General features: G+C 42.6%; 1 protein-coding gene across 3 annotated transcripts in view; it reads left to right on the top strand.

Annotated features, from left to right (window-relative positions):
* The window catches only part of PNPLA7 (patatin like phospholipase domain containing 7), a 137136-nt gene that overhangs the window by 101926 nt on the left and 12206 nt on the right, over nt 1–23004 (top strand). For all 3 annotated transcript variants that reach the window (XR_011135650.1, XM_068915160.1, XM_068915161.1), the window contains 6 exons: nt 3675–3791; nt 8547–8616; nt 12160–12276; nt 14639–14787; nt 15665–15817; nt 18542–18652. Coding sequence is in view for 2 of the 3 variants with exons in the window: in XM_068915160.1 (XP_068771261.1) it covers nt 3675–3791; nt 8547–8616; nt 12160–12276; nt 14639–14787; nt 15665–15817; nt 18542–18652 (717 nt within the window). In the remaining variant the exon portion in view is untranslated. The remainder of the gene's footprint in view (nt 1–3674; nt 3792–8546; nt 8617–12159; nt 12277–14638; nt 14788–15664; nt 15818–18541; nt 18653–23004) is intronic.

Here is a 23004-nt window from a genome sequence, read left to right as displayed (position 1 = left end):
CCGGATGCTAAGGCCAAGATACCTCCTGCCCAGAGCAGAGCAGAAAACTAACCCGGTCCCAGACGCTCAGGTGCAGGGAGTCTCCATAGTTGAGGCTTAGAGCTGCTTCAGGCAGGGGGGCATGTAATACCGGGTAAAGCAGCTTTAAAGTGCGCTGCAAATCTGAAAGCAACCACAAGTTAATTATGGACTGCACGTAAATGAACGTGGAGTTGTTTTGTCTTATGCATGTGGTTGATGAGGCACAGCAGAGAACCCGCTTTGGGTGTCTTCCAGCCCGTGGATGCTGGAGGACTGCCTCGGCCTGCCAAAGTGCTCTCTGCTGGGCCTTGTTGCTTTTTAACTGCGTTTTAAAAACTTCATCAACCTTTTTTTCTCTGTTTGTCTTTTGGTTTTATTCGTTGAGGTTTTTTAGGTTTCTCTGCTTACAAAAATGAAATCAGGCCAGATTGGTTTCCCTTTGTAAGCCAGCTGCAGTATTTCCTCTGGTGGCCTTTAAGATTAAATTTGGTATTTGGGATTATTAACAACAGGAGATGAAGATAATTGGGCATGGTTGTATTAAATCTTAAAATATATAAAATTACTGTCTCAAAAGGTACAGGTAAAATCTATTTTCATGTATAAATAGGATTCACAGTTTATAATTATCAGTTAGAGTGTATTATTTGGGGTGTTGAAATTTTACCACGAATCAAGCATTGTGGTTTGGGAACTTCAGATAAAAGGTTGCACACAAACCGCAAATGTATCTATTGCTTTGCAGCATCCAGTTAAGTCCCCAAACTGCCCTATTTCTGCCCTGTAGTGACTGTGTGAACGAATGATTATGAAGGCAGCATGTTGATGTTATGGGATCGAAACATCTGAAACTGATTTTAAACATACATTTATTTATTCTATTCTAGTCTGAATTCTTTTTTTCTTCATTTCTTAGATGTCTTAATAGTTTACCTTCAAACCTAAGCTTCCAGCATCTTGCTTTTGGGATAAATATATCCCTGTAGTGCTATTTTTCTGACACTGTCACTGTGAATTATGTATTTATTTTGTCTTGAACTTATTTTTCACTCTGAATTCCTTTGCTTGGTTCATTAAAACTTCATATGCGAACATTGAAAAGGCTCGGAAAGGAATTTTGGATGCTATTTCTAGTACTTTCTAAAATATTTAATCTGTCTGTAATTTTTCTAAGCTTTGTTCTTGCAAAAAGTTTTCCCCCTGACCTTGATGCTTTTTTTTTTTTTTTTTTTTTTTTTTTTTTTTTGCACTTGGGAGCACTGAAAAGCACTGGGAGCATCTTGGTTTATTGGCACCAGTTTACAACCTTTCTGCATCGAAATACGCAATAACCAGAGACGACAAATTCAGTTTGCTCTATCGCCCTCATCATGTATGTGTGTCCCTTCCTTGCTCAAGCTGCACTATCCAACGGGGAGGCTTTTAAAAATAATGTTAGCGTTGAAGGTCTCTTCAACACTTAGCTTAGGTTGCAGCAAAGCTGTGGAAAGGAAATTGTTGGCGACGTTCGTGAAGAACCGCAGAAAACCTGCTCTCCTCCGTTAGAGCTGGTAGTGACGGCACGGGGCTGCGCTCGCTCCCTGGCGCGGCTCTGCAGGGACCTGCAGCTGCCTCTTGCTCGGAGGGGAGACGTTGGCCTCGCCAACGGAGGAGAAGGGCGAAGCGGAGCAGAAGTCCGGAGGCTCTGGCTGCCTTTCCAAAGGGCAATTTTTAGCTTCGTTCCTCTTGCGGAGGGGAGGTGGTAGCAGCTCTTCGTGGAAGGCTGAGGAAGACCGTTTGCCATCACCATCTGCGAAAAGGGCATCCTCCAAATATGAGAAAAGAGACTATTAAGAAATAACCGTTAATTAGAAGCATTTATTTTGTGTGCAAGACTACTGTGGGCATTAATTGCATGGAAAATGTAGTGGCCCAGCGTTATAAAGATCATTTGCCTGATACATGGGGCTGAGTTGGACAGACCTGTCTTTAGCATTAAATAATGGAATTTTTGTAAATTCCTCTTCCCCGAACTACTCTTAAGTCCTGTCAGAGACCAAATCCTTATTTTAAGTACAAAACTAATTCCGTTTAATTCTGAAGCTGTGAGTAGCGTGTTCATAATGAGGCTGACATACTGTCCTCATCCCATCAGAACCAAATATGCGAATCTGAACGAAGTCGACAGGTTTGCAAGCACCAAGTTTCCTGTTTATATACTTCTTTTTTTTTTTTTTTTTTTTTTGGTGTGTGTATGTGTGTGCTTGGAGATGTTTTATCTGAGCAGATAGCAAAGATATGTAAAAGCTGCTGGCCGTGGCAACGTAGGCTAATCCTGTTCTTTAAATCACTGCTAGAATAAAGCAGAGGCCAGATGTTGATCACAGACCCCTTAAGAGCCGTTCTAGAGGCTGCTCTCTGGCTGCCTACGGCACTATGTTGTCTGTCTGTTGAGGTGTCTGTCTGTTAAATTGAAAAGAGCGTGTAGAGGGCTAAAATATTTCACCTAATAGGCATATTTCATCTAATAAAAACCTTTTGAATTGTAAAAAAAGTTAGTTCTTGTTTTTGCTGCTGTTTTTAATCGAGTATGATGTAGTATATTCGGGCATTGAATTTTGTTAGGATTTGTTGGGTACCGAGACCCATACCATGCGTCTGGAACAAACACCGTGGCGGCGATGCTGCTTGGGCTATCAAATTAGTTCAGGTATTTTCTTCGTTTTTATCTGGTAGGTTAGTGCAGAGATGTAATACGCCTGAAACGAAAAGCAAGAATCTCTGAAAGCCTAATTACAGTATACGGATGTTACATTTGACAGGGCCTGCCCACTGTTATGTAATATATGATAGATATCTACACCGCTTTAGGAAACCTAGCGTGACCCCCTCCCCACTAATGCAGTTTAAGAGCAGTGCCCGCTTTAGTACCTAAATGACCCCAGTAAGTGACTTTGGAATGAAAAATAATTTACGCTAATATATAGAGAGAGGATGTTTAAAGCTCTTTGAAGTGAGAATTAATTAAATTTGTCATAACCCTGGACAGTCACATAAACGTTTTCGTAAGTGCTTACACCAAGGCAGATAAAGAATTTAAGCCTGGGATAAAAAGAAGGCATGATCTGAAAAATGAGAGCAGATGTGCAGATTTTTACGTCAATTCTTATGTTGCAGATTTATAATTTCATTTCCACACAGGTAAACAGCACATACAGCACATTTAAACATATTTCACATTGAAGTTTCAACTTGACAGGATTATGAAGCGAGGATAGCTAATGTCTTTGTGTATAATTTGAAAAAAAAAAAAACAGTCAAGAATTAAATTCATGTGCGTTTGTTTAGGCGGAAACCTGGGACCACGTGCGCTGTTTCAGAGTCTATGGGTAGGAATGAAGTAATGCAAATGCACGTTATTGTACAGCCTTATTACAAATTGGCTAGGAACTTTGTTTTTTGTTTTAAATTTACGATGCCCTACAAGGAGTTATTGGTTGTGGTTTTTGTAGTTGTATTTCTGTCCCCTTGACAGTTTTTCTGCTGCTAATAGCAGTGCTTCCGACACGTTTGCTGTTAGAGCCTGCAATGTGATGTCTCTCAAACTGCGTATGGATAATATTAATATGGATTCTTGAATATATTTATCTTTGAAATGTTTCTCTTCTTTTTAGGATATGAATTCAGTGTTCAAGACTATTCTAGACTTGACATATCCAATAACCTCTATGTTTTCTGGAGCGTCTTTTAACAATGGCATCAACAACATCTTCAAAGATAAGCAGATAGAGGTAGGTTGCTTGTTCAGTTTTTATACAGTACGTGGTTTCCCTGTGTTCTGTAGGAACAGAAATATCTTTCTTCCGTGCTCCTAGTAGGTACGGGGCTCTGGGCTGACTGACCACGTGTTACAACTGTGAACGTTTCATTTTAGTGGATTTGGAAAGCACGCATGGAGTAGAACATTTGTTTTAGCTACTTCTGTTGTGTTTGGCAAAGGGATCTAGTTGTTTGAGAGCAGGAGTAAGGATCTTTTCACTGAAATGGAATTGCTGAGGTTATTTTATCATCATCTTTCTGCAAGTCAGGTTTGAGAGACCCTTAGGGCACTCCAGAAAAAGGTCGTTAAGAGGGCAGCATGTTTTTTGAAGATAGAGCGAGGTTTTTATGAGCAGTCTATTGAAAAATGAAATAACGTCTAAGATTCTTGTCTCCTATTTTGTGCCCGGTGACCTTTTGTAATTGCTAGGTACTGTTCAGTCTACCTGATAGCTGATAGCTACATTCAAAACCCCCGCTATCCTTCCTGCAGCGGTAGCAGTTTCTAAAGCACGTTATCAATGGTTGTCTTCTGAGGTAACCACGTTTGGAGAGGGCTGGGGTACTCTTGTCTTCCTTCATCTGCAGTCTTAACCAAATTGTTTCTGTGTCTGGAATCCTCCTGACAAAGGATTGTTTTGAATAAATATATTTAAAATATATATAGCGTTAATTCGCTGCATAACCTAAAACATTCTCTACATAAATGCAAGTATGAAAGTAAGTGATTAATCGTCATATGTGGCTTAAAATAGCATTTTGCTGGGCAGAGTGGATGGTGTTGAACAGGTTTTAGAGTGAAAGTCCTTTTTTGTTTTGTTTTTTTGCAAAGCAGCAGCCACACTGTTAGTTCCTTAATCATGCCTATCCCTTCCTGAGGCGCTTCCAACTCCTGTATTTGGTTGAAGCGTGGCCTGACAGGAAAACGTGTGGTTGTCCGACGACTAGAACAGCTCTTCTCTACTTGGTTTGATGTGGCCAAGGAGCAGAGCGCCGAGACCTTCCAGCACCGTCTTCTCTTAGTGGGAGAAGTGGGAACTTGGTGGGAACGGTGGATCCTTCGCTCCTGGGAAGTGCGTGCCACGTTGCAGCGCGGGGCCTTAGGAGAGGTGCTGCAGAGAGCTTTGAAAAGCAGCGAGTGACAAGAGTGGAAGAAAATCTCTGAGATTAGGTGGTCCCTGCTTCTCCTGGCTTATTATCGCTCCTTTTGATTTCCGCAGCCAGTAGATTGTGCTTGCCTTTAAGATACAGTAGATTTCTTTCCTATGGTATGACTTATGCACTGCAGCTGTAAGTGTATGATCTGTTCTGAGCCCTGTGGTCTCAGGAAGGAAATTGTTTTGTCCAAGAGAAATCCAGTTGTGAGGCATCCAGCAGCATCGTGTGCGTGTCATAGGCTAAACCCTTCAGCCTGTGACTGAGCATGTCTTTGCGCTGCAAGTCTTCCATCAGATAGAGGTGTTACGTAGCTCTGGAAGGAAAGAGGCAGCTACGCTGTAATCGCAATTCGTGTAGCTAGTATTAGTTAGCTGGTCATGGCAGCAGAGACTGAAACTGAAAGTTGTGTAAATGTAAAGGGTGTCTTGTAAAGTAGCAAAAATGCTGAGCTAAGAAGCGTTGACCCTTGAAGAAATATTTTTCTCAAAGTGTCCAAACTACTAGTATAGCTTTAGTTGTCCTTTAAAATCACTCTAAATGGGCATCTGTATTTTCTCAGCAGTTAGTCGGGTGGGTTATGGGGGGGCCAATATTTTCCATCTGGAAATGTATATTAAGGAGAGTTAATCGAAGCTTTCCAGGCACAGGTTCTGTTTGGATGATTGGCCACAACTGCTCCACCTGCAGAGTATCCAAATAGATTGTAACAGAACTTTCTACCCATGAGGCTATAGTCTTTGTGAGCCTAAAAAAGGCTTAAAATCAGGAAACACTGGACCAGCTCCTCCTTTTCCTACCTGCAGCTGTGAGATGACATGCCTGTGTTTCTCATGCATGCTGTCACCAGTCTGCTCTGTTGGAGCTAGGAAGTCTAACCGCTTACGCTGAGCTGTTATTTCTGTCACTGAATGGGAGGTTTCCATTTTCTCTTAAACCTGCTCTCTGACAACCCTTGTAACGTAGGCGTCTTCTGATTCCCAGCAGTGGTGTTTGTGGGGTAGCCCTGGTTACCAGCAGCCCCCGTGATTGCTGCTACAGATGTCGGCAAAAGACATTTCAAGAGAAGAAATCAACCCATGCACGTTCTTTCGGGAAAGCATGCAAAAATCCAGGGCAGGGTACTTGAAAGGTATTTCTCATGAAATACATCAGTTCCCCCTCCGAAGCTCTAATGGAGAGAGGACAGAATTTCTGATCAAGGTCCTTCCTGACATCTGCAGGAGAAGGTCATTTGCTGCTCCTCTGCCAGGAAAGAGCATAGTGGCAGAAACTTGCTTTCTACGTTGATTTCCAGACATGGCACTGTCAGCAGAATAGGAGTCGGCCTTCTGTCTAAATACACATAAGCTTTCTTGCCTCAGTTCAGAGCCTTAACTCTTCAGGTTCCAGATTTCAGTGCTCCTCTAAAAGAAGCAGGGAGACACCAGATCAGAGTATATATTGCAGGGGAGCACAAAGTTCTAATTTTTATCCCCTGTGCTGCGCACTTGCCAGAAAGACGAAATTCCCTTGCAGGTCATCTGAGTTGGAGGTTCAGGTGTGAGGAATCGTCAAGAAGAGTTTTATCAAATCCTGTTCCCAACCTGAATAACTCCCTCTCCTCCAAAATAAATTAAAAAAAAAAAAACAAAATCTAGCAAATGTTTTCTGTGTTACCCCGTGGCAGGTCTCATTTTGGTTTTCTTCAGGCGTATATCCCCATGAATATGAAAGGAAGCCTCACATACGCTTCTCTCCCTGTCCCCCCGTTTTTGCTTGAACTGTGGTTGATGCACGGAGATCCACAATCATCAGAATGTCTTTAGCCCAGAGAGGCACCCTAATATGCTTGTAGTCATGCTTTCTTCATCCACCCTCCTATGGCATTTATACCAGATGGGATTGTAATACTTCTGCAGCATCTGTTAGTCCTCCCAGTTCCAGCCAGCAGCTTTGCAGAGCTGCTTAAGAGATTAATCTCAAAAAAAAAAAAAAAAAAAAAAAAAAGCTCCTTCTTGGCAATTCAGAATATCTTATTGAACAGCACAAAAGCTTATACCAGAAATACAGACTGGCTAAAAAAGGAGTGCTTCTCAGCTTATACTGACAGCTGTAGTCCAAACCCTTTTTTGACTTGAATTGAAGGCACATCAAACCTATATCAGAAAAGGCCTGGACAGCTTGTCCCATGAACAGAGTAAGAGACTGGCTGGAAGGGGAAGCACGTTTACCTCTTCAATCTTACTTCAGTTGTGCCTGATCGACAGAGAACTATCACCTCTTGTTCTCTTGAATAAACTGAACTTATGCCTACAAGTCCTCTTCGCAGGCTGCTGTTTTCACTAGTCACCCTGAAGACTTTCCAAAACTATCTTTTCTCCAGCAAACTCCAGTCGGGAGGCCACCCTCCCATTCAGTTTTTCAGCTAGTTGGATGTGAGGGCAGATGTTGCTGAAACCAAAATGTAAACTTCCCCTCCCAGGAACAGGGCTTGTTGGTTTTGTCTAGCCCCTGTTGAATAGACTTGTAAAGGATTTAATTAGGATATATATATGTTTTTATATGTCATCCTGCTTATTTGGTAGTTTATATACCACAGTCCTCACTAACTGATATTTTACCCTGCAGTATCTTAAGCAACTTCTGGGGTCGTCTTGAAGATCTAGCTTAGAGTCCTCCGTTCCTGTAGGTAATGCTGCCAAATTTGACATTGTCCTCTTTGACTCTAGACAGCTTTGGGCTTCAGTAGCGTTGCTCAGCATCTACTGCTGAAAAGACCCCTAGCTTCGGTACCATAAGATACAACTTGAAAGTCATTTAAAACTGGAAAAACATTGCTCAGAGAGTCATGGCCTATGTTTTTTCCTCTTTTGTCTTGGGCTCTGGTGTCTAAGAAAGTGAGGCAAAGAAGATGCTATGGTCTTAGGTTGAGGACATGGCGATCTGAGCGTTCAGATGTCCGTCCATGATGAATGCAATGATGAAGGACTTACTCTGTGTAATGAGTAAACACCACCTTGAGTGGGAAAAATTGGGTAAAATGCCAGAATGGCCCTACTGGCTGAGATCAAATGTCTGTCTAGCTTAGTGCCCTTTCTCCAGGAGGAGCTAAAAGCAGGTGCTTAGCAAACTAAAAAAGAACAGAGCGCCTTAACAGTGAGCCTTCCGTTCATGTTGCCCGTCAGCTCTAAACAACTTGGGGATCTCTTTAGATGACAGTATCATCAGACTCCTAAACATCAACTGAAAGAACGATGAATATCAGGAGAAAGGGTAAACTCCTAATTTTAATGATGAGGTTCTGTACTGTTCTGTGTGCTGAACGGTCTTCTGGAACAAGTATTTTTTGCCATTAAGAAAAGAAAATAAGGGGTTTTGTCTGCCTTGGTTCAGTGTGAACTGTTTGCGTAAGGAAAAAGATTGTGAACCTAAACACAGCTATTGTTTTTCCTCCATCTGTGCAGGCGTTTGTATATAGCTCTGTCTATCAAGATACAGAAGTTGTTGCTTCGGCTTCCATGTTAGACATGGCTTTTGCTTTCAGTGCCAGGGTACAGATACTAGTAAAATTAGGACTTCCTCTGTTGCAGGATCTGTGGATTCCTTATTTCACGATCACAACTGACATCACTGCCTCAACAATGAGGGTCCACACGGACGGTAAGCGTGTGCAGACAGCTTTCTCTGGTGGCAGATGTTAAAGACTGATGAAATATCATTTTGCTTGCCTTTAAATTTGCCTTTCCTTTCTTTTCTCCCCTTTCTGTTATTTACTGAGCACCAGACTGTGGTTGCACTTAGAGAATAAGGAACAGAGCTGTTGGGAAGAAATTCAATGAGATAGTGGATTCACTGTTTAGAGAACAAATGAGTCCATCGACACCATTCTGTTTTCTTAAAACAGTCTACGAAATGCAGGATTTTTAAACCATAAATCAAAAGTAATGCAACCAGGGCACTTTAACGTTCACATTCCCCATAAACGAAGATGTATTTCCCATAAAGAGACTCCTGTGCCTGAAGCAGAGACTAGGTTAGTGCCTCGTTTGTGTCTAGTCTTCCCCCCCCCCCCCCCGCCCCTGGCAGTATTTATAGGACCACAAAATATGTGGGGTTTTCATTTTGTTTGTTTTTTTTTTTTAAACTTTGAACCGTGATTTACTTTTTCTCCTCTCTTCAGTCAGTGTAAATCTGAGCTGCCAGCACTGATGTCAGGATGGGGCGGCAGCCCTATAAGACACTTACTTTAGCTTTTGGCTGGCTGTTTTGGGGTAGTGGTGCAGTGACTCAAGCTTCAGTGAAGATAGTACAAGCCTACCAGGTGCTCCAGATATTTCTTTGAGTAGCTGAACCCTTTGCTACCATGTCTCTGATGTTTTATCTTTTGAGCTGGCTCAGGTGAGACTATCTATTCCTGCAGTTAAGGTATGGGTTACAGGACTATTATATTATGCTGGCACCTAGGCTTCCTTGATTTTAGGACAACCAAGGGAGCTAAACAAGCAGAAAGAATATTCTTTTTTTTTTTTTTTTGTAGGTTTTGTTTTCCCCTTCTACAACAGGTTAAGCCAATTTGAATCTGAAAATGACACTCCAATCCAGCTACTTGTCCCTGATTCCTCCTTACATTGGCAGCAGCACCTGTGCAGCCAGGAGGCTGATTTGATCAAAACCGGGAAAAAAAGCTCTAAAATGCGAAGTTTCAGGAATGCAGCATTAATGTGAGGCGGGGCTGTGCAAGAGGATGGCTGGAGTAAGAAAGAGATGGGCAATGGCAGCTCTGACTTGGATCAGCATAAGCTGCCACTGAAGCCCACTTTAATGCAATTAAGAATCAGGCTTACATATGTAAAAACCGAAACGCTGAAGCAGCAGCTAAACACGTTGTTAATTCGACTGTGTGCTAAAGCGCATAGATTACTAATCCCTTCCTAATGACTCTCGCCTCTGTTCTCAAGTCCAGCAGGCTTGTGGGCTTGGGTACATCTACCGTAGCAGAAAGCAGACAGACCTGCTGTTGAGCTTTCCCCTGTCTTGAGCTGTGAGGACTTTCAAGACACCTGGATCACAGCTCATTGCAAAATGCAGGTTTGGGGAATGAAGACACTGCTGCAATTTTCCCGTTGGGACATGACCAGTTCCTTCTGGAAAGCAGCATGAACAACGTGGAGCAGCAGCACTTGAGTTAGATGTGCCATCACCTCTGTACCATCCTGCATTGAGACTGCCAACTGGTTTTGCTAGTGCAACGTTGTTTCCATCACTGTTTGGCCCTTTATTACTGTCCTTTTCTCTGCAGTATCTTTAATATCAAACCCATTTTAAAAGATAGCTGAAATCTTACTTCCTGTAAGCTGCAGGATCAGGTTGCCTGCTGCAGATAGAATCGCAGCAGAGAAAGAGCAATTCTTTTTTTTAAACATAGTTCACCACCACGTAGAAATGCTCAAAGCGTAACAGCTTTGAGCTTAGCCACGAGACAGAAAGCAGGGCTGTTTGCTTCGAGCTCCCTCACCTCTTCTGCAGAGAGAGAGGCTGAAGACAGAGGTGAAGGCTTTCCTTTTTCGTCGTGGTACCTCACGTGGCAGGGTGGGGTGCTGATCTGAAGGCAGGACTCCCCAGCCCGGCTCACTTCTGTCCATTGGCAGCTTGATGTTGTTGGAGGAGAGCTGCAGGAGGGTTATGCTCCTCCTGCTTTGAGAGATGCAGTGAAACATCTAATAGCCATAGGAGGAATTGCATTTATGGTTTACATAAGTTTTGTATGTGGCTTTGGATAGCAAACTCTGAGAAGAGTTTCAGACACGTGGATATGCCGCTCCAGTTCCCTCCCGGGCCGGGAAAGGAGTCCGGGCTCTTGCACTGCCGTGCTAGCGTATGCCAGATGGGCTCCTCACATGCCAAACATGTCTCTGTAGATGTGCTTGCTTTCTTTGAAACATAATGAGTTGTCGTCATCTCCAACGTTTTCTTTTTTTCTGAGATCAGTCTTTCTTTACATCTTATGTGGCCTTTCTGAGGGCAGTTTCCTCGCTTAGGCAGAAGTTTTAAAATAAGGATAGAAACTGGCCAGAAAATGGTTATTGGTGTCTCCAGACTTCACTGAATGCAGGAGCGAGGATTTTTCTTGCTCTGCCATTTCCCATCTTGTACATTTATCTGGTTTTTGTCTGTGGAGTGTAACAGAAGTAGTCAGCATTTTTCTTGGGTAGAAGTTCCAGTTAAACTAGAACTGTTAATAATAAAAAGCAATTCTCCTGCCAGTATTGACCTCTCCTGAGCAATAGGAATGCTTGGGTTATAATTAGAAGAACCATTATATATTTAAAAAAAAAAAAAAAAATTGATTCCCAGGTTGCTGGCAAGAGTGGCTTTTTAAAGCACCAGTAGTTAATTACTGAGAGCTGAGCTCACACTACATTTCTTATTTAATTTTGATATTTTAAAGATTAACAACTTGGGTGTGATTCTCAGAATCTTTGGGAATGCAGCGTCTTCCCAGTTCAGCTGATGCAAATGTTAAAAGAGAGAAATTGGTAAATAAGAGCCCTAAAGCAAAAGGTTTCGTAGGAAATGGATCCAATCAGTTACTACTTGATTAAACCTTCTGTTTCTAACAGCTTAAGAAAAGATTATAACTTTCTTCCTTTCAGCACTATTTACAGAAACATTCCAAGAACCATGTATTTGCTCTAGTTTTACTGAGTGGAAATGTTTATTATAAAGCAGGGAAAACAGATATTTCTCATGTTCATCTCCTGCTAAAAGTCTGTTTTGAGTAGATTTTTGTAGAACATAAAGGCTTTAGCTGCACTTCAGTCTGCTTATTCTTTCCGTCCCTTTGTCCCCTGGAGAAACCTTTTCCTTTACTTATCAGCATAAGCTCAACAAAGCACTAAAGATGATCCCTGCAGCCAGGCATATGCTGAAGCCTCCTTGAAGGCAATGTGCTTTAGGCATGTGCTTAAAACTCCCCCTTCCCCCCCCGCAGGTCTTTGTCTGAATGTGTATCTGAATAGCCTTTTTTTTTTTTCCTAGCCAGAAATTATGGTATAGAAAATAATGAACTGCTTTAATAACTTTCTAATGGTATTCTCAGGGGAGCATCCATCTCCTGATTCTTTTAATGAGTACAGAAGCCTACCCACATCGCCGTGGGGGTAAATTACTCTGATTGCCATTCCCTCCCTCTCCTTGCTGCAGGTTCTCTGTGGAGGTATGTCCGCGCCAGCATGTCTCTCTCTGGGTATATGCCCCCTCTGTGTGATCCAAAGGATGGGCATCTCTTGATGGATGGAGGTTATATCAACAACCTTCCCGGTAGGTGTACGTGTCGCTTGGGAGGAAGTCACCAAGAACGCAGCCAGTCAAACTGTCTGCAAAACCATATGGCCTCATGATTACTTGTCAAAAAGAGAGTGGGAAACATTGCAGACGCTTTTTATCTCATGATGGCAAGCAAGAGTCATTGTTCTCAGTTTCCTAGGTGTCAGCTTTACCATGGCTTTATTAAGACTATTTTTTGCTATGAAATACTTCCTAGTAGGCATGTTCTGAAAATATAATTGCAAGCTAATTTTGAATTTATTCTAGCGCTCATTGCAAAGAGGACAGAAATTAAACTATAACCGTATAGTCTATATTTTGAGTTTCTTCTCGAAGAGCATCACCTGAATAGGAAAATTCTGAGAAAGCAGCATTATTAACTCTTCCTAATTCACACTAATTTCTATGTTAGTAGAACACACTGTCAGAACGCTTGATAGAAGATAATTGAAAGTAAATGAAAATTGCTACAGCAAACCACTTATTAAAATCCTTTTTTTAGTTGTCCAGCTTGGAGTTTTAATTGCACTGCAGCCACGGGACTGAAACGGCGAATGCTTTGAGTAGCTTTGTCAAATCAAATGTTTATCCTTGAGAGCAGGTCAGCCTAGCGTGTGTCTATGAGGAGCTGGCACAATATACGACTATGCACGTAGGGGAAGAGCTAGGCAGCCCCATCCAGTCTTGTAGCTCCCGTGGCAGGTAGGAGCTTCCTCCTCCCAGCCTAGAGAGGACACTGGTGGTGGCTGAGTGCTGTGCCCTGAGGCTGAAGGCTACACCTGATAGTCGTCATCATCCTGGGTAGCTGCTAACACATAGCAGAGGTGGAATTAACTGGTGCGCGAAAGACTGAGGTGGAGTAAGGAGTGTTCTGACGACCGCGGCCAAAAGGGACGAAGGCATGTGAACTCACTCGTATTTATTCTGGACATCTTTTATGTCAGAGGGTTGTCATCGCAGTCAGAAGGCATTGAAAGGAAGGTGGATCAGGAGGGTGGCCAAGACAGAAAAGAGATATATAGTGTCAGTGGAGTTTATGGCTATAATGGTGTCTAAATGCATAGAGAGCAATCCAAGTTAGATGCTCCACATCTGATTGATCGAAATAGTTTGCACATTCAAGACACAATCCCAGACTGTATTTTCCCAAAGGGCAGTATTTCCCTAAAGAACAGAAATGAAAATAACACAAAACAAAAAAACAAGGTCTGTGTCTGACATTTGCTGTTTGTTTGTTGGCAAAAGTATGAATTGCACACCAAGGCACCTTTATACCTGTTCATCTTGAGACTGCAAAGAAAACGTATGTAGGTGACGCTAGGAATGGGGTAGAAAAGATGCAATAGACTGAACCAGCCCAAGAATTTAAATCCAAGTTAGAGAACGGTTCTATTTTAAATAAGTGCCTAAATTAAGCATCTAAATTGGCTCTTCAGCGCTGTAGTTTTCCTACGCATAACTATTCTGAAAACTGCAACTATCTTGGACTCTGGGGGTGTGGAAGAAATATAAATTCATTTTGTGAGCAGTGCATCCTTCTCTTCTCTCCCTTAGAACTTGCCTAAATTCTTGCCCTTATCCAAAGGCTGCAGCTGGTCCTCTTTTTACTGACTCCAAAGTGGAAAGTGTTATCTCGTTACTCTTCCGTTGCCAAACGTGAATCTTTCTCTTGCATCTCAAAGCTTTTTCTTAGACTGCGTTCCTCTGAGACTCCTTCCTTGCTGTCTGGTTCCGTTACTGTTCCTTTTCTTTACTGATATCTTCAATTTGCAGTGTTGCGTCTCAGCCCTGCCACGTCCCGTCTTTAGGCCGCTTGTTCTCTACGCATGTTCCCCAGATCTTTGTTCTCATGAGTCCTGCCACGTGAGGTAGCGTTAATGTGTTTTTAATGTGCACTTTCACATACATAATTTGGTGCAACTGCGGACTCGAGCTGAGTGTCTCCTGCCCTCCCTCCCCTGCTGCCCGCATCCAGTTCTGCTGCTCTGCATTGGGATGATAGTGCAGCCTCTGAGTGTGTCAGTTCAGCCTCCTGATCTGGGTGAAAACGTACGCTGTAAATGGCATTTACCAATGTTCAGCAATGTGAGCCAGTATGTAACCCTGCAGTTACATACTGGCTAGGTCTAGTGCTAAGGGGCAGCACGCTGAGCTCTCTCCTTTTGGTGGTAGCCCACAGCTGAAATAGGGCAGGAGCCTCCCCGGGGAAAGGGTGTTTCGGCAGAGCTGTCTCGCGGCACTAGGTCAGGTTATACACCGACGATCCTTAGCCATGTGCGTGGAGGCTTTGGCTGAGCAGCACCGGAATGGACAGCACTGCTGGAAAGTGTACTGACGTGGCTTGCTTTCCCACCAGCTGATGTTGCAAGGTCCATGGGTGCAAAGGTGGTGATAGCAATCGATGTGGGAAGCCGGGATGAGACAGACCTCACCAACTACGGAGACTGCTTGTCTGGCTGGTGGCTGCTCTGGAAGAGATGGAATCCGCTGGTGGAGAAAGTCAAGGTATAAGAGACTATACTAAAAAGATAGTTGTTCTCTGTACAGAGCAGGAAGCTTTCCCCTGTTTATTCGGGGAGCGAGCTTGGGTGCAGACCATCTTCTTTCTTACCTTTGAGCTGACTGATGAAGAAAACTGGGTAGTACCCTGGCACCAAAGGAAATGTAGTGTCCTGGGGGAGATGAGAGCCTTGGTCTGGGAAGAGGAATGTGGACTACAGAGGATGATAGGACTGTTAGAGGAAAGAAACCTTTTTTTTACAGGTGCAGTTAGTCCTGATAAAGTCAGAATTTACAATTGTTTAATAATAAAAGTTGTAACTTTGTGCAATTAAAAGTGTTTTTGTTTTTATGTCCTCCGACTGTTGAGTGTGTCCCTGAGTGGTGGCCAGGGTTCCCTTTCGGAGCTGGTGCAACTGCCAAGTTCCCTGCTTTTTGTCTTTGGCACAGTTGAGCTTGCCGCTCCCATCACATAGCGGGAGTGTTTGGCCTGAGAGGTGGAAGACCCTGTCAGACCTCTGCCCTGGTACAGTAGAGATCATCACTAATGTTTGCCTTGAAAGCTCATGGTGCTCCTCTTACCTAAGCACAGATCTCTCTTAAGTTACCGCCATGTACTGGAATGAAAAACTCAGTTCCACCGTGAACTGCAGGAACATGTTTGAAGGCAACTCCCTTTCAAACGTTGTGGATTATAGAGACTTTGTTGGCTAGCTGTCCATACTGCCTGGGAAACAGATGGAGGTGCTGATGTGTGAAAGCTTCAGCAGGCTTCTGTGAGCTCTTGGAGTACATCCGATGGAAAACTTGCTTTTTTCCATTGTGAATGCAGAATGTGTTTTGAAATGAAATTTCTGAAATGTAATCGGTGTCTGGTCGGCAGGTGCTGAATATGGCAGAGATCCAGACACGGCTTGCATATGTGTGCTGTGTGCGGCAACTGGAGATGGTCAAGAACAGTGATTACTGCGAGTACATCCGGCCACCCATTGACCGATATGGCACCCTGGACTTTGGGAAATTTGATGAAATCTGTGTAAGTGCATCTTGGGTGAAGGCAGGGCCCTTGTATAGCCGTTCCGTGGAATTCTGCTGTTCCCAAGCGCTAATTAGTTCCTAACTAGTCTGAGAATAAGAGAAGTCCATTGACATGGAGCAAATAGTTGGCACTAAATAATACCATGGACGGATACCATGACTGTGAGCCCAGATTAACAAAAGAAACCGAGTTAGTTATGTTTACTGTATAATAACCTGTGAACAGATTAGTTGCCTCACTCAACTTTGACAATTCTTACTACTTAGCTCAGCTGCTTGCTACAAACAAGCAGCTTGGTATCGGAGCAGCTTTGGGCAGTTGTGATTTGTCACGTGGCATCGTTTCTCTTCCCTGATTGTGTAGCATGTGGTCACGTGAAAGATTTGAAGGAGCCTGTAGGGGAAGCCATGAATCACTGAGAGGGGGGCAACATGCTAAAATATCTGGCTCAGTTAACATTTCAACACTTCTATTAATAAAACATATCATCCACAATTCCTTTGCACCTGATAGAGTATCAGTAGAATGGCACCAATGTCAGTGGAAGGACATTACAAAAAAGGGTAGTACCAAGTTACAAGTCTTCAGGGTTTAGTTTTGTTTATGTATTAGAAGGCAGCATGGGAAGAATTGATCCGAGATGGGAAGTTGAAGTGTCATAGCGACATAATTCAACATTTAGAAATTAAAAGATTTTTACCCACTTTGAGGTAATGATAGCAATTTTGGCTCATTATCTGCTTTCAGGGAGGCTGTTTTATCTCCTTCCATTCTTTGCATGCTTCGGCAATACAGACTTCTTCCGCGTTCAGGTGTTTCTGCATAGCTTTTCTTGTTCTCCTAGTCTAGTTTAAAAAAAAAAAAAAAAAGAAGCCATTTTTTCCTGTAAGTAGATTTTTTTTCTATGGATATATTGAGAACCTACAGTACTCATTTGGTTAGAGATTGTACTGCAGGTTACTTTCTCAGTACTGGTTCCTAATACTGCCATATAAATGCTTAACAAAAGCAGTAATAACATCAGGCTCTGCAGATTCATGTTTGAGAGCACCCTTAGTTTCAAATAGCAGCTATTCCAAACCATCCATTGATTGATGTCCCATAACTCCTGGGCAAACGGGGCGCTCTGACAGTGGTGGATCTAAGACTTCCCCGGTAAACAATGTTCTTTGCTAGCAAGGGTGTCCTGGCCCTTTTCAGAACCTTGGGTCTGATAGATCATCACAAGACCGGACAGTGAGCTGTCAAATCATTGTTCTGTCACTGTCTAATCTGGTGTCGTTAAGGAGATTTAAAGACATCAGGCAATTTTTTCCTTAGTGGGGAAAAAAGAACTTGAGAAAAGTGCAATTTCTCGAAGAGGTCACTTGCCCTAAGCAAGTTTTCCATACAAGACGCTACAGGTACTGAGTGGGCAGCACCCTCCTGGATTTTCATTGCTCACAAAATAGCTGAATAACCTTTGTGCCAGGGAAACTTTAAACCTTGGTGTTCTTAAAGGGCTTTTTAGGGATTCCTGTATCACAATAGGGTATGAAGTAGAGGTGTTTTATTTCAGTTGCATGCATGGATTTTCCCAAAAATAGAAATGGATGCCTCTTTATGTTTCTAGATCCTCCTGCCTTAAAAGTGTAATTCAGCATTTTCAAAAGAATACAAATCCATCTTTCTTGTCAAAAACCCCCCTTTGTGTCAGCCTGTATAGAGATAAGTTGGCCACGTGTCACTTCCTGAAGCTCAGCTTCTTTCAGTTATTTTGAATCATTCGGATCAAGCCAGTTCTAGAGCTATCAGGTCCCTTCTGCGCCTGAGTTTAATCGCGTCTCCACCCAGACTGAGAAGCTACGATAGATCGAAGGAGGTGGATTCCACTCTAAGTGTCTCCTTGTGCTTAGAGTCCTGTTCCAAAAACTAGACCAGGGACATGACCAGCTTGGCCAGGGCTGCTTCAAATGCTCGTAGTTGCTGTGCAAGCATGAGGCTTAGTGTGCAGTCACTGAGAGAGCTGGAAATAGAAGCCAGGGCGACTCCTGACACCTGTTGCCCTATCCTCGAGAATTTGATTTTTCAAAGCCATTTTTACTGTCTTGTTAGAAAGAGTGCAACTTAGAGCTGTTACTTTGGGTTTTTTTTCCAGTTGTTTTCATGCTAGTGATACAGAGCCATGTTGTTATTCCTAGTGCAAATTAATCTAGACTTCTGAAATAGGGGAATATGGAGTTTGTGATTTTGATGTTGTGTATGTGCCATCTCATCTGTTCCGGAAAACTAAAACTTGCATTTTCAGTGCTATCTGGCTGAACTCATTAAAAGAGATTTTGGAGCCTGTACTGGGAGGACATATGTATACTAAGCTTAGAGATTTTTCCATTCTCTTTATATGGCATTATTTTATGAACAGCCTGCTTCAAGCCACTGCTGTAAAAATAGTTGTGTCAGGTGGCACTTTTCATTACGTACTGTAGGATCAAAGGTCAAGTAAGCATTTGGACTTAAAATAGCACCTTGCTTGCTTGATCATTCCCCCTATTTCTTAGACTGAACAGCTTTTATAGCTAAGGGTGTTAGGTACCAAAAAGCAAATCCGAGGTTCGGGGTAGCCCTCTGGATTTCCTTCTGATGAGTGGATGACATGACAGACTTTTTTTTAGTTGCCAGTTACATGTTTTTCCCCCCTAACTCTCTCTCTCTCTTTTTTTTTTTTTCCCCCCCCCTCTCCAGGAAGTGGGATATCAGCATGGAAAAACTGTATTTAATGTATGGTGCAGGAGTGGAGTCCTTGACAAGATGTTAAAAGACAGGCAAGAGACTTGCAAATCCAAAACCTCTGATGTAAGTGTTCAACTAAAATATACCATCCTGCAAGAACTATTTCATGCAAGTCAAATTGTGTACTGCACAGCATTTGGTCAGGGGTATGAAGGAGAATGATTGCCTCGAGTCCTTATTGTGAGCATGCACATATTAATTAAAACTGTATATTAGGTAAGAAAAGGTATGATCGGTTTTTCAGAAACTTCCACTTCTTTCCTTGAACCACAGCCTGGATGAGTGAGGTCCTGCACTTCTTTGATCATCACCTACAAGGAGAGTGGAGGAGATTTAAGCACTTGTAGCTGCTACTGCTTGTGCCTTATTTCTATAAAGAGAGCATCTCTTTAGATTCATCTATGGATGTAAGGGGATGCTTGAGCTTCCCCTTAATCAGAAAGCCCCATCTCTCTCCCCTTTCAACCTGAAGGTGAACAACAGACCATGTCAAAGGAGCTTCCTTTTGCATTCACAGGACTAGGCCCCTTTGAAAATTTGGCCCACTTGTGCTACTCGCCTAAAGATCCAAAGTTTTTGCAGTCTATGTCAAGACTTGCTGTGAAACTGCCAAGGCAGACCGACCTCGTGTGGCTAAAGGGTGCTCTAAGCAGTTTTGACAGGCATGTTGTAAGAATCTCCTCCTGTGATATCTGTCATGTGTCCATCCATGCTTTGACCAAGCACTGTGCTCTCTCTGACACTCCAGGAACAGATGCAGTACTTCGTAGGGTGGCTCTGTAGTTGCTGTTCCTTTCTAACAGGTTATTAATGTCGTGTTTGTGACTTGGAATCGCTCACAATACAAGTGTGCTTGAAGGAAGAGAGGTTGCACACCAGTAACCGGCGTTTTCTGAGACCCGTAGCTGATGGGTGCACATTTGTATGCCTACCTTTCTCTTCTCCTTCCCTGTGCAGGTCAGCAGTGTAGAGGGCACTGAAGTGCTGCTGGCTGAGCTGCTTTCTGCCCTGAGCATCAGCGTATAGGGTGCGACTGTGGACGGTCTGTGCTTTCAGGTGATGGGGCACATTTGTACCCATTGCATGAATGTGCACAGGGACTGCCTCTGAGTAATGCTGGATAGGCACAAGTAACCTTTTTGGGAATTCATTTTTCACTTGTTCTTGCATCTCAAACATTAGGTGGTGCCTGGACATTCTCCTTGCTACTAGGCGCTGGTCTACCCAGGCAGTGGCTCTTTCTCCTATCAGCTGCCTGGTGCTTGTCACGGAGGACATGAACTGGCATCGCTGGAGTTTGATCACAGCCATTACTGACTGACCCAATGTGGCTCAAATAGTTCTCAGATGCTTCCAGAAAACATGAATTGCACCTGTCCTGTGAGCGTGTCTTAAGCCAAGAATTAAAATCCCTGTGAGGCCTTAGAGTTCTTGTTTTGCTACTTTTGTCTTCCTCACTCACTTATTAGAAAAAGGCATTTCATAAAGCTGTCATTAAGGCTCCGTGAAAGCTTGCAGTGTTGTCAAAGTACTGACTTTCACACAGCTTTTCAATTCATTCTGCCTGCTTCAGCCCAATGGAGTAGTTAATGTGTAATTTGTAATTTAAATGGCTGATTATGGCAAATCTACAGGTTACATAGTTGCTATGTGGTTACAGTTGTATTAAGATTTCTGTTTAAAAGTAGGATAAAATCTCTTGATTTTACGGTTTGAAGGATTGAAGTCAGCCTCTAGAATTGGTTCAGTAACTCTCCATGGGGCGACTGAATTTCTGGGTGTGGAAATCTTAGCTGTTTTTAAGAAACTTATCACCTTTTTGATAACTTGGGTGCACTATTATAATATATTGGCTTATTATTCTTACCCTCCTTTGAATTCCTCTAATTTGAAACCCACGTGCTACAAAGGCTTTTATGTTTTACCCAGTAATTCATCTTTATCATCTGTAGAGACTGGGAAATTAGCAGTATTTTAAGTTCTAAAACGTTTGCCACATGTATCATAACTGTAGTGAGCTTCAATTAGGAAAGTTAATAGAGGTGAAAAATGACATTGAGAGTTTGCTGCTCTTCCAGAGATTTGTGGCTGAGCGTTTTTGTTAGGAGAAAGATGGTGTGAGCAAAGGGAGAGGGGCAGTACTTGAAGGGCTGGGCATGAACCCAGCAACAAGCTGTAGAGTTGGCTTCATCCGACATCCACATCTGAGCTAGTTGTCCCAGACTCCTATTAGTCAGTGGAGAGAAATAAATGTTTGTAGGGTGTGAGTCACTTGATGAAATGGAACTGCTCTCTTGGGTTAAGATGAACGGTACCCTCAGCTCTATTGCCTTCAAAGGGAGCCAAGGGTGACTGCACTGATACCTTGATATCAGATGAATCCCACCCAAGCTGATGTGACTGGGTGTGGGAGGGACACAGAGGAACTGAGCTTTGTGGGAACTTAGCTGGTGATCGGAATAGCCGAAAGAGCGCCCAAACTCATCAGCTTCTTATTTCTTATTCAGAAGATGAGTTAGACTAGGAGTTACGTTAGCCTGAGCTGCAGTCAGAAGACGTATGCAAAAGAGAGGTCCTTGTTTTGTCTCTTAGATCTTGTGTTCACACCAGTTATATGCTGGTATGTGAATTAATAGTCATGCAGAGAAGTGGAGGGAGAGAGAGCTGTGTGGCTGTTTATCAGAAATGGTTATATGTCCTGTTTCATCCTCTAACTTTTATCACCAATTGCTTGGTAATAAGCTTGAGCATCTTCATTGCTGTAACAAATATACCTTTTAAAGAAGATTTCTGTAAAAATTGCTCATTACAAAGAATCTAATAATTCAGGTTAATGTTTCAGTTAAATCATGATTTATCATATTATAATTGTGATTATAGTTGTGTATCATGCAAGATTTTGAACATCTTTCATAATCTACCCTGTTTTTTCTGGCACTTAGCTGCCCTGGAGAGAAAATATGTCATGTAGTTGTTATAGACATTGCCTGGCCATTGCATTTCTAGGTATGCACTTGACAAGGCAGAAAGTGCTGACTGCTAAGACACCAAGGTTATGAAAACGGTGGGTTCAGGAGAATGGCTTGACAAACTGCCCTGGTTATGGAGCGGGTGCTGTCAGCTTTGTGTATTCCCCAAGGCTGGAGTTAAGTCTGAGTTCCACGCCATGCTTCGAGGACCTGGGAAGTCTTCTGCTTTGGGTCTGAAAAGTCTGAAGTCTAGTAAAAAACATGATTTTTTTTAATCTGACTTTTGTTTTGGTAGAATAATTTCTACAAAATAACTCACTATCGCAAGCTTTCACTGGGACATTTGGCTTTTTTTTTCCGCCCCAGAATCCATTAGTCACTTAAGTCCTTTAGCTCTGCTGTCTTCCATGGAAAACAGCTGTTATTTTTAACTTGCCTTTATGAACAAAGGTTTTGATGCTCTATGTTTTAGTTTTTCAGCTATTTCTAGAGCGTTCAACATCTCCGGGAGCTAGACTCATTTTCTTATACTATTTCTGTGTTTCAAGTTTCAAAAACTCAAGATCTTTAAGCTTTTAAACACTTCTCCTTCACTTTCATCATTCAGTCACTATTTATCTTTTCTCAAAAATGCAAATACTGAAGATGAGAACAATGGGAACCTAGCACGGAGTTCACTTGAACAACTCTCTCTCTTCCCCAGTGCAGAGTAATGCAGTGCTGTTAATTGGATCTCCTCAGGGAAGCTTTGTCTATTAAGTGTTATTCATAGTCAAAGCTAAATATAATCTAACACGCTACAATAGTGTCTGTCTTTCTTCTCTCATTTATTTAATAAAGATTGTGCCGAAGAGAATACTTTCCTCCTCCTTGGAAAAAACACCAGCAGAAAGGTTTTAGAGGAGGTTGCAAATGAATCCGAGATACTTCTTTGCCTTGCGTTAACTGATAAGAATATGGTTTTGCCCTTTAAAAATAGCAGGAGAAAGTGTTTAAACATTAAATTTCTATTGGCAAAGCATCAAACGAGTGTGGGAAAACACCTGGTTCCCACAAATGGTGTTCCAGCCTTAGCACTGAGACTTTGGGGTGCTGCTGCCTCATCCAGGTGTACCTCTAACGGGGTTACAAGTAGAATCAGTTGTATGTCAGTAACTGTAATCCAGGGGTAGTGGTCACACCTGTGGTTGTCTTCCTACTCATCTGTCCTCACAGCTTTTCTCTGTGAGCACATGAGCAGATGCTAGTTTTTCTGAGGCACCTTTTGGTGATGGTCCATGCAGGGTGCTTGGTGTTTTGTTTTGTTTTGTTTTTTTGGTTGGTTGGTTGCTTTTTTTGGCAATTCATACAGTGCTCTGGTCTTCCGTCCGCTCTGAACTTAGTCCCTGTTCTGTTGTGTGCTCCTAAAGATAGCTTGCTGCAAGTCCGTGTGAGCACTTGATGCAA

The sequence above is a fragment of the Struthio camelus genome, chromosome 20 (assembly GCF_040807025.1).
Source record: "Struthio camelus isolate bStrCam1 chromosome 20, bStrCam1.hap1, whole genome shotgun sequence".
Lineage (NCBI taxonomy): Eukaryota > Metazoa > Chordata > Aves > Struthioniformes > Struthionidae > Struthio > Struthio camelus.
Note: the sequence above shows the minus strand (reverse complement) of the source record. Positions and strands in the feature narration are given on the sequence as shown.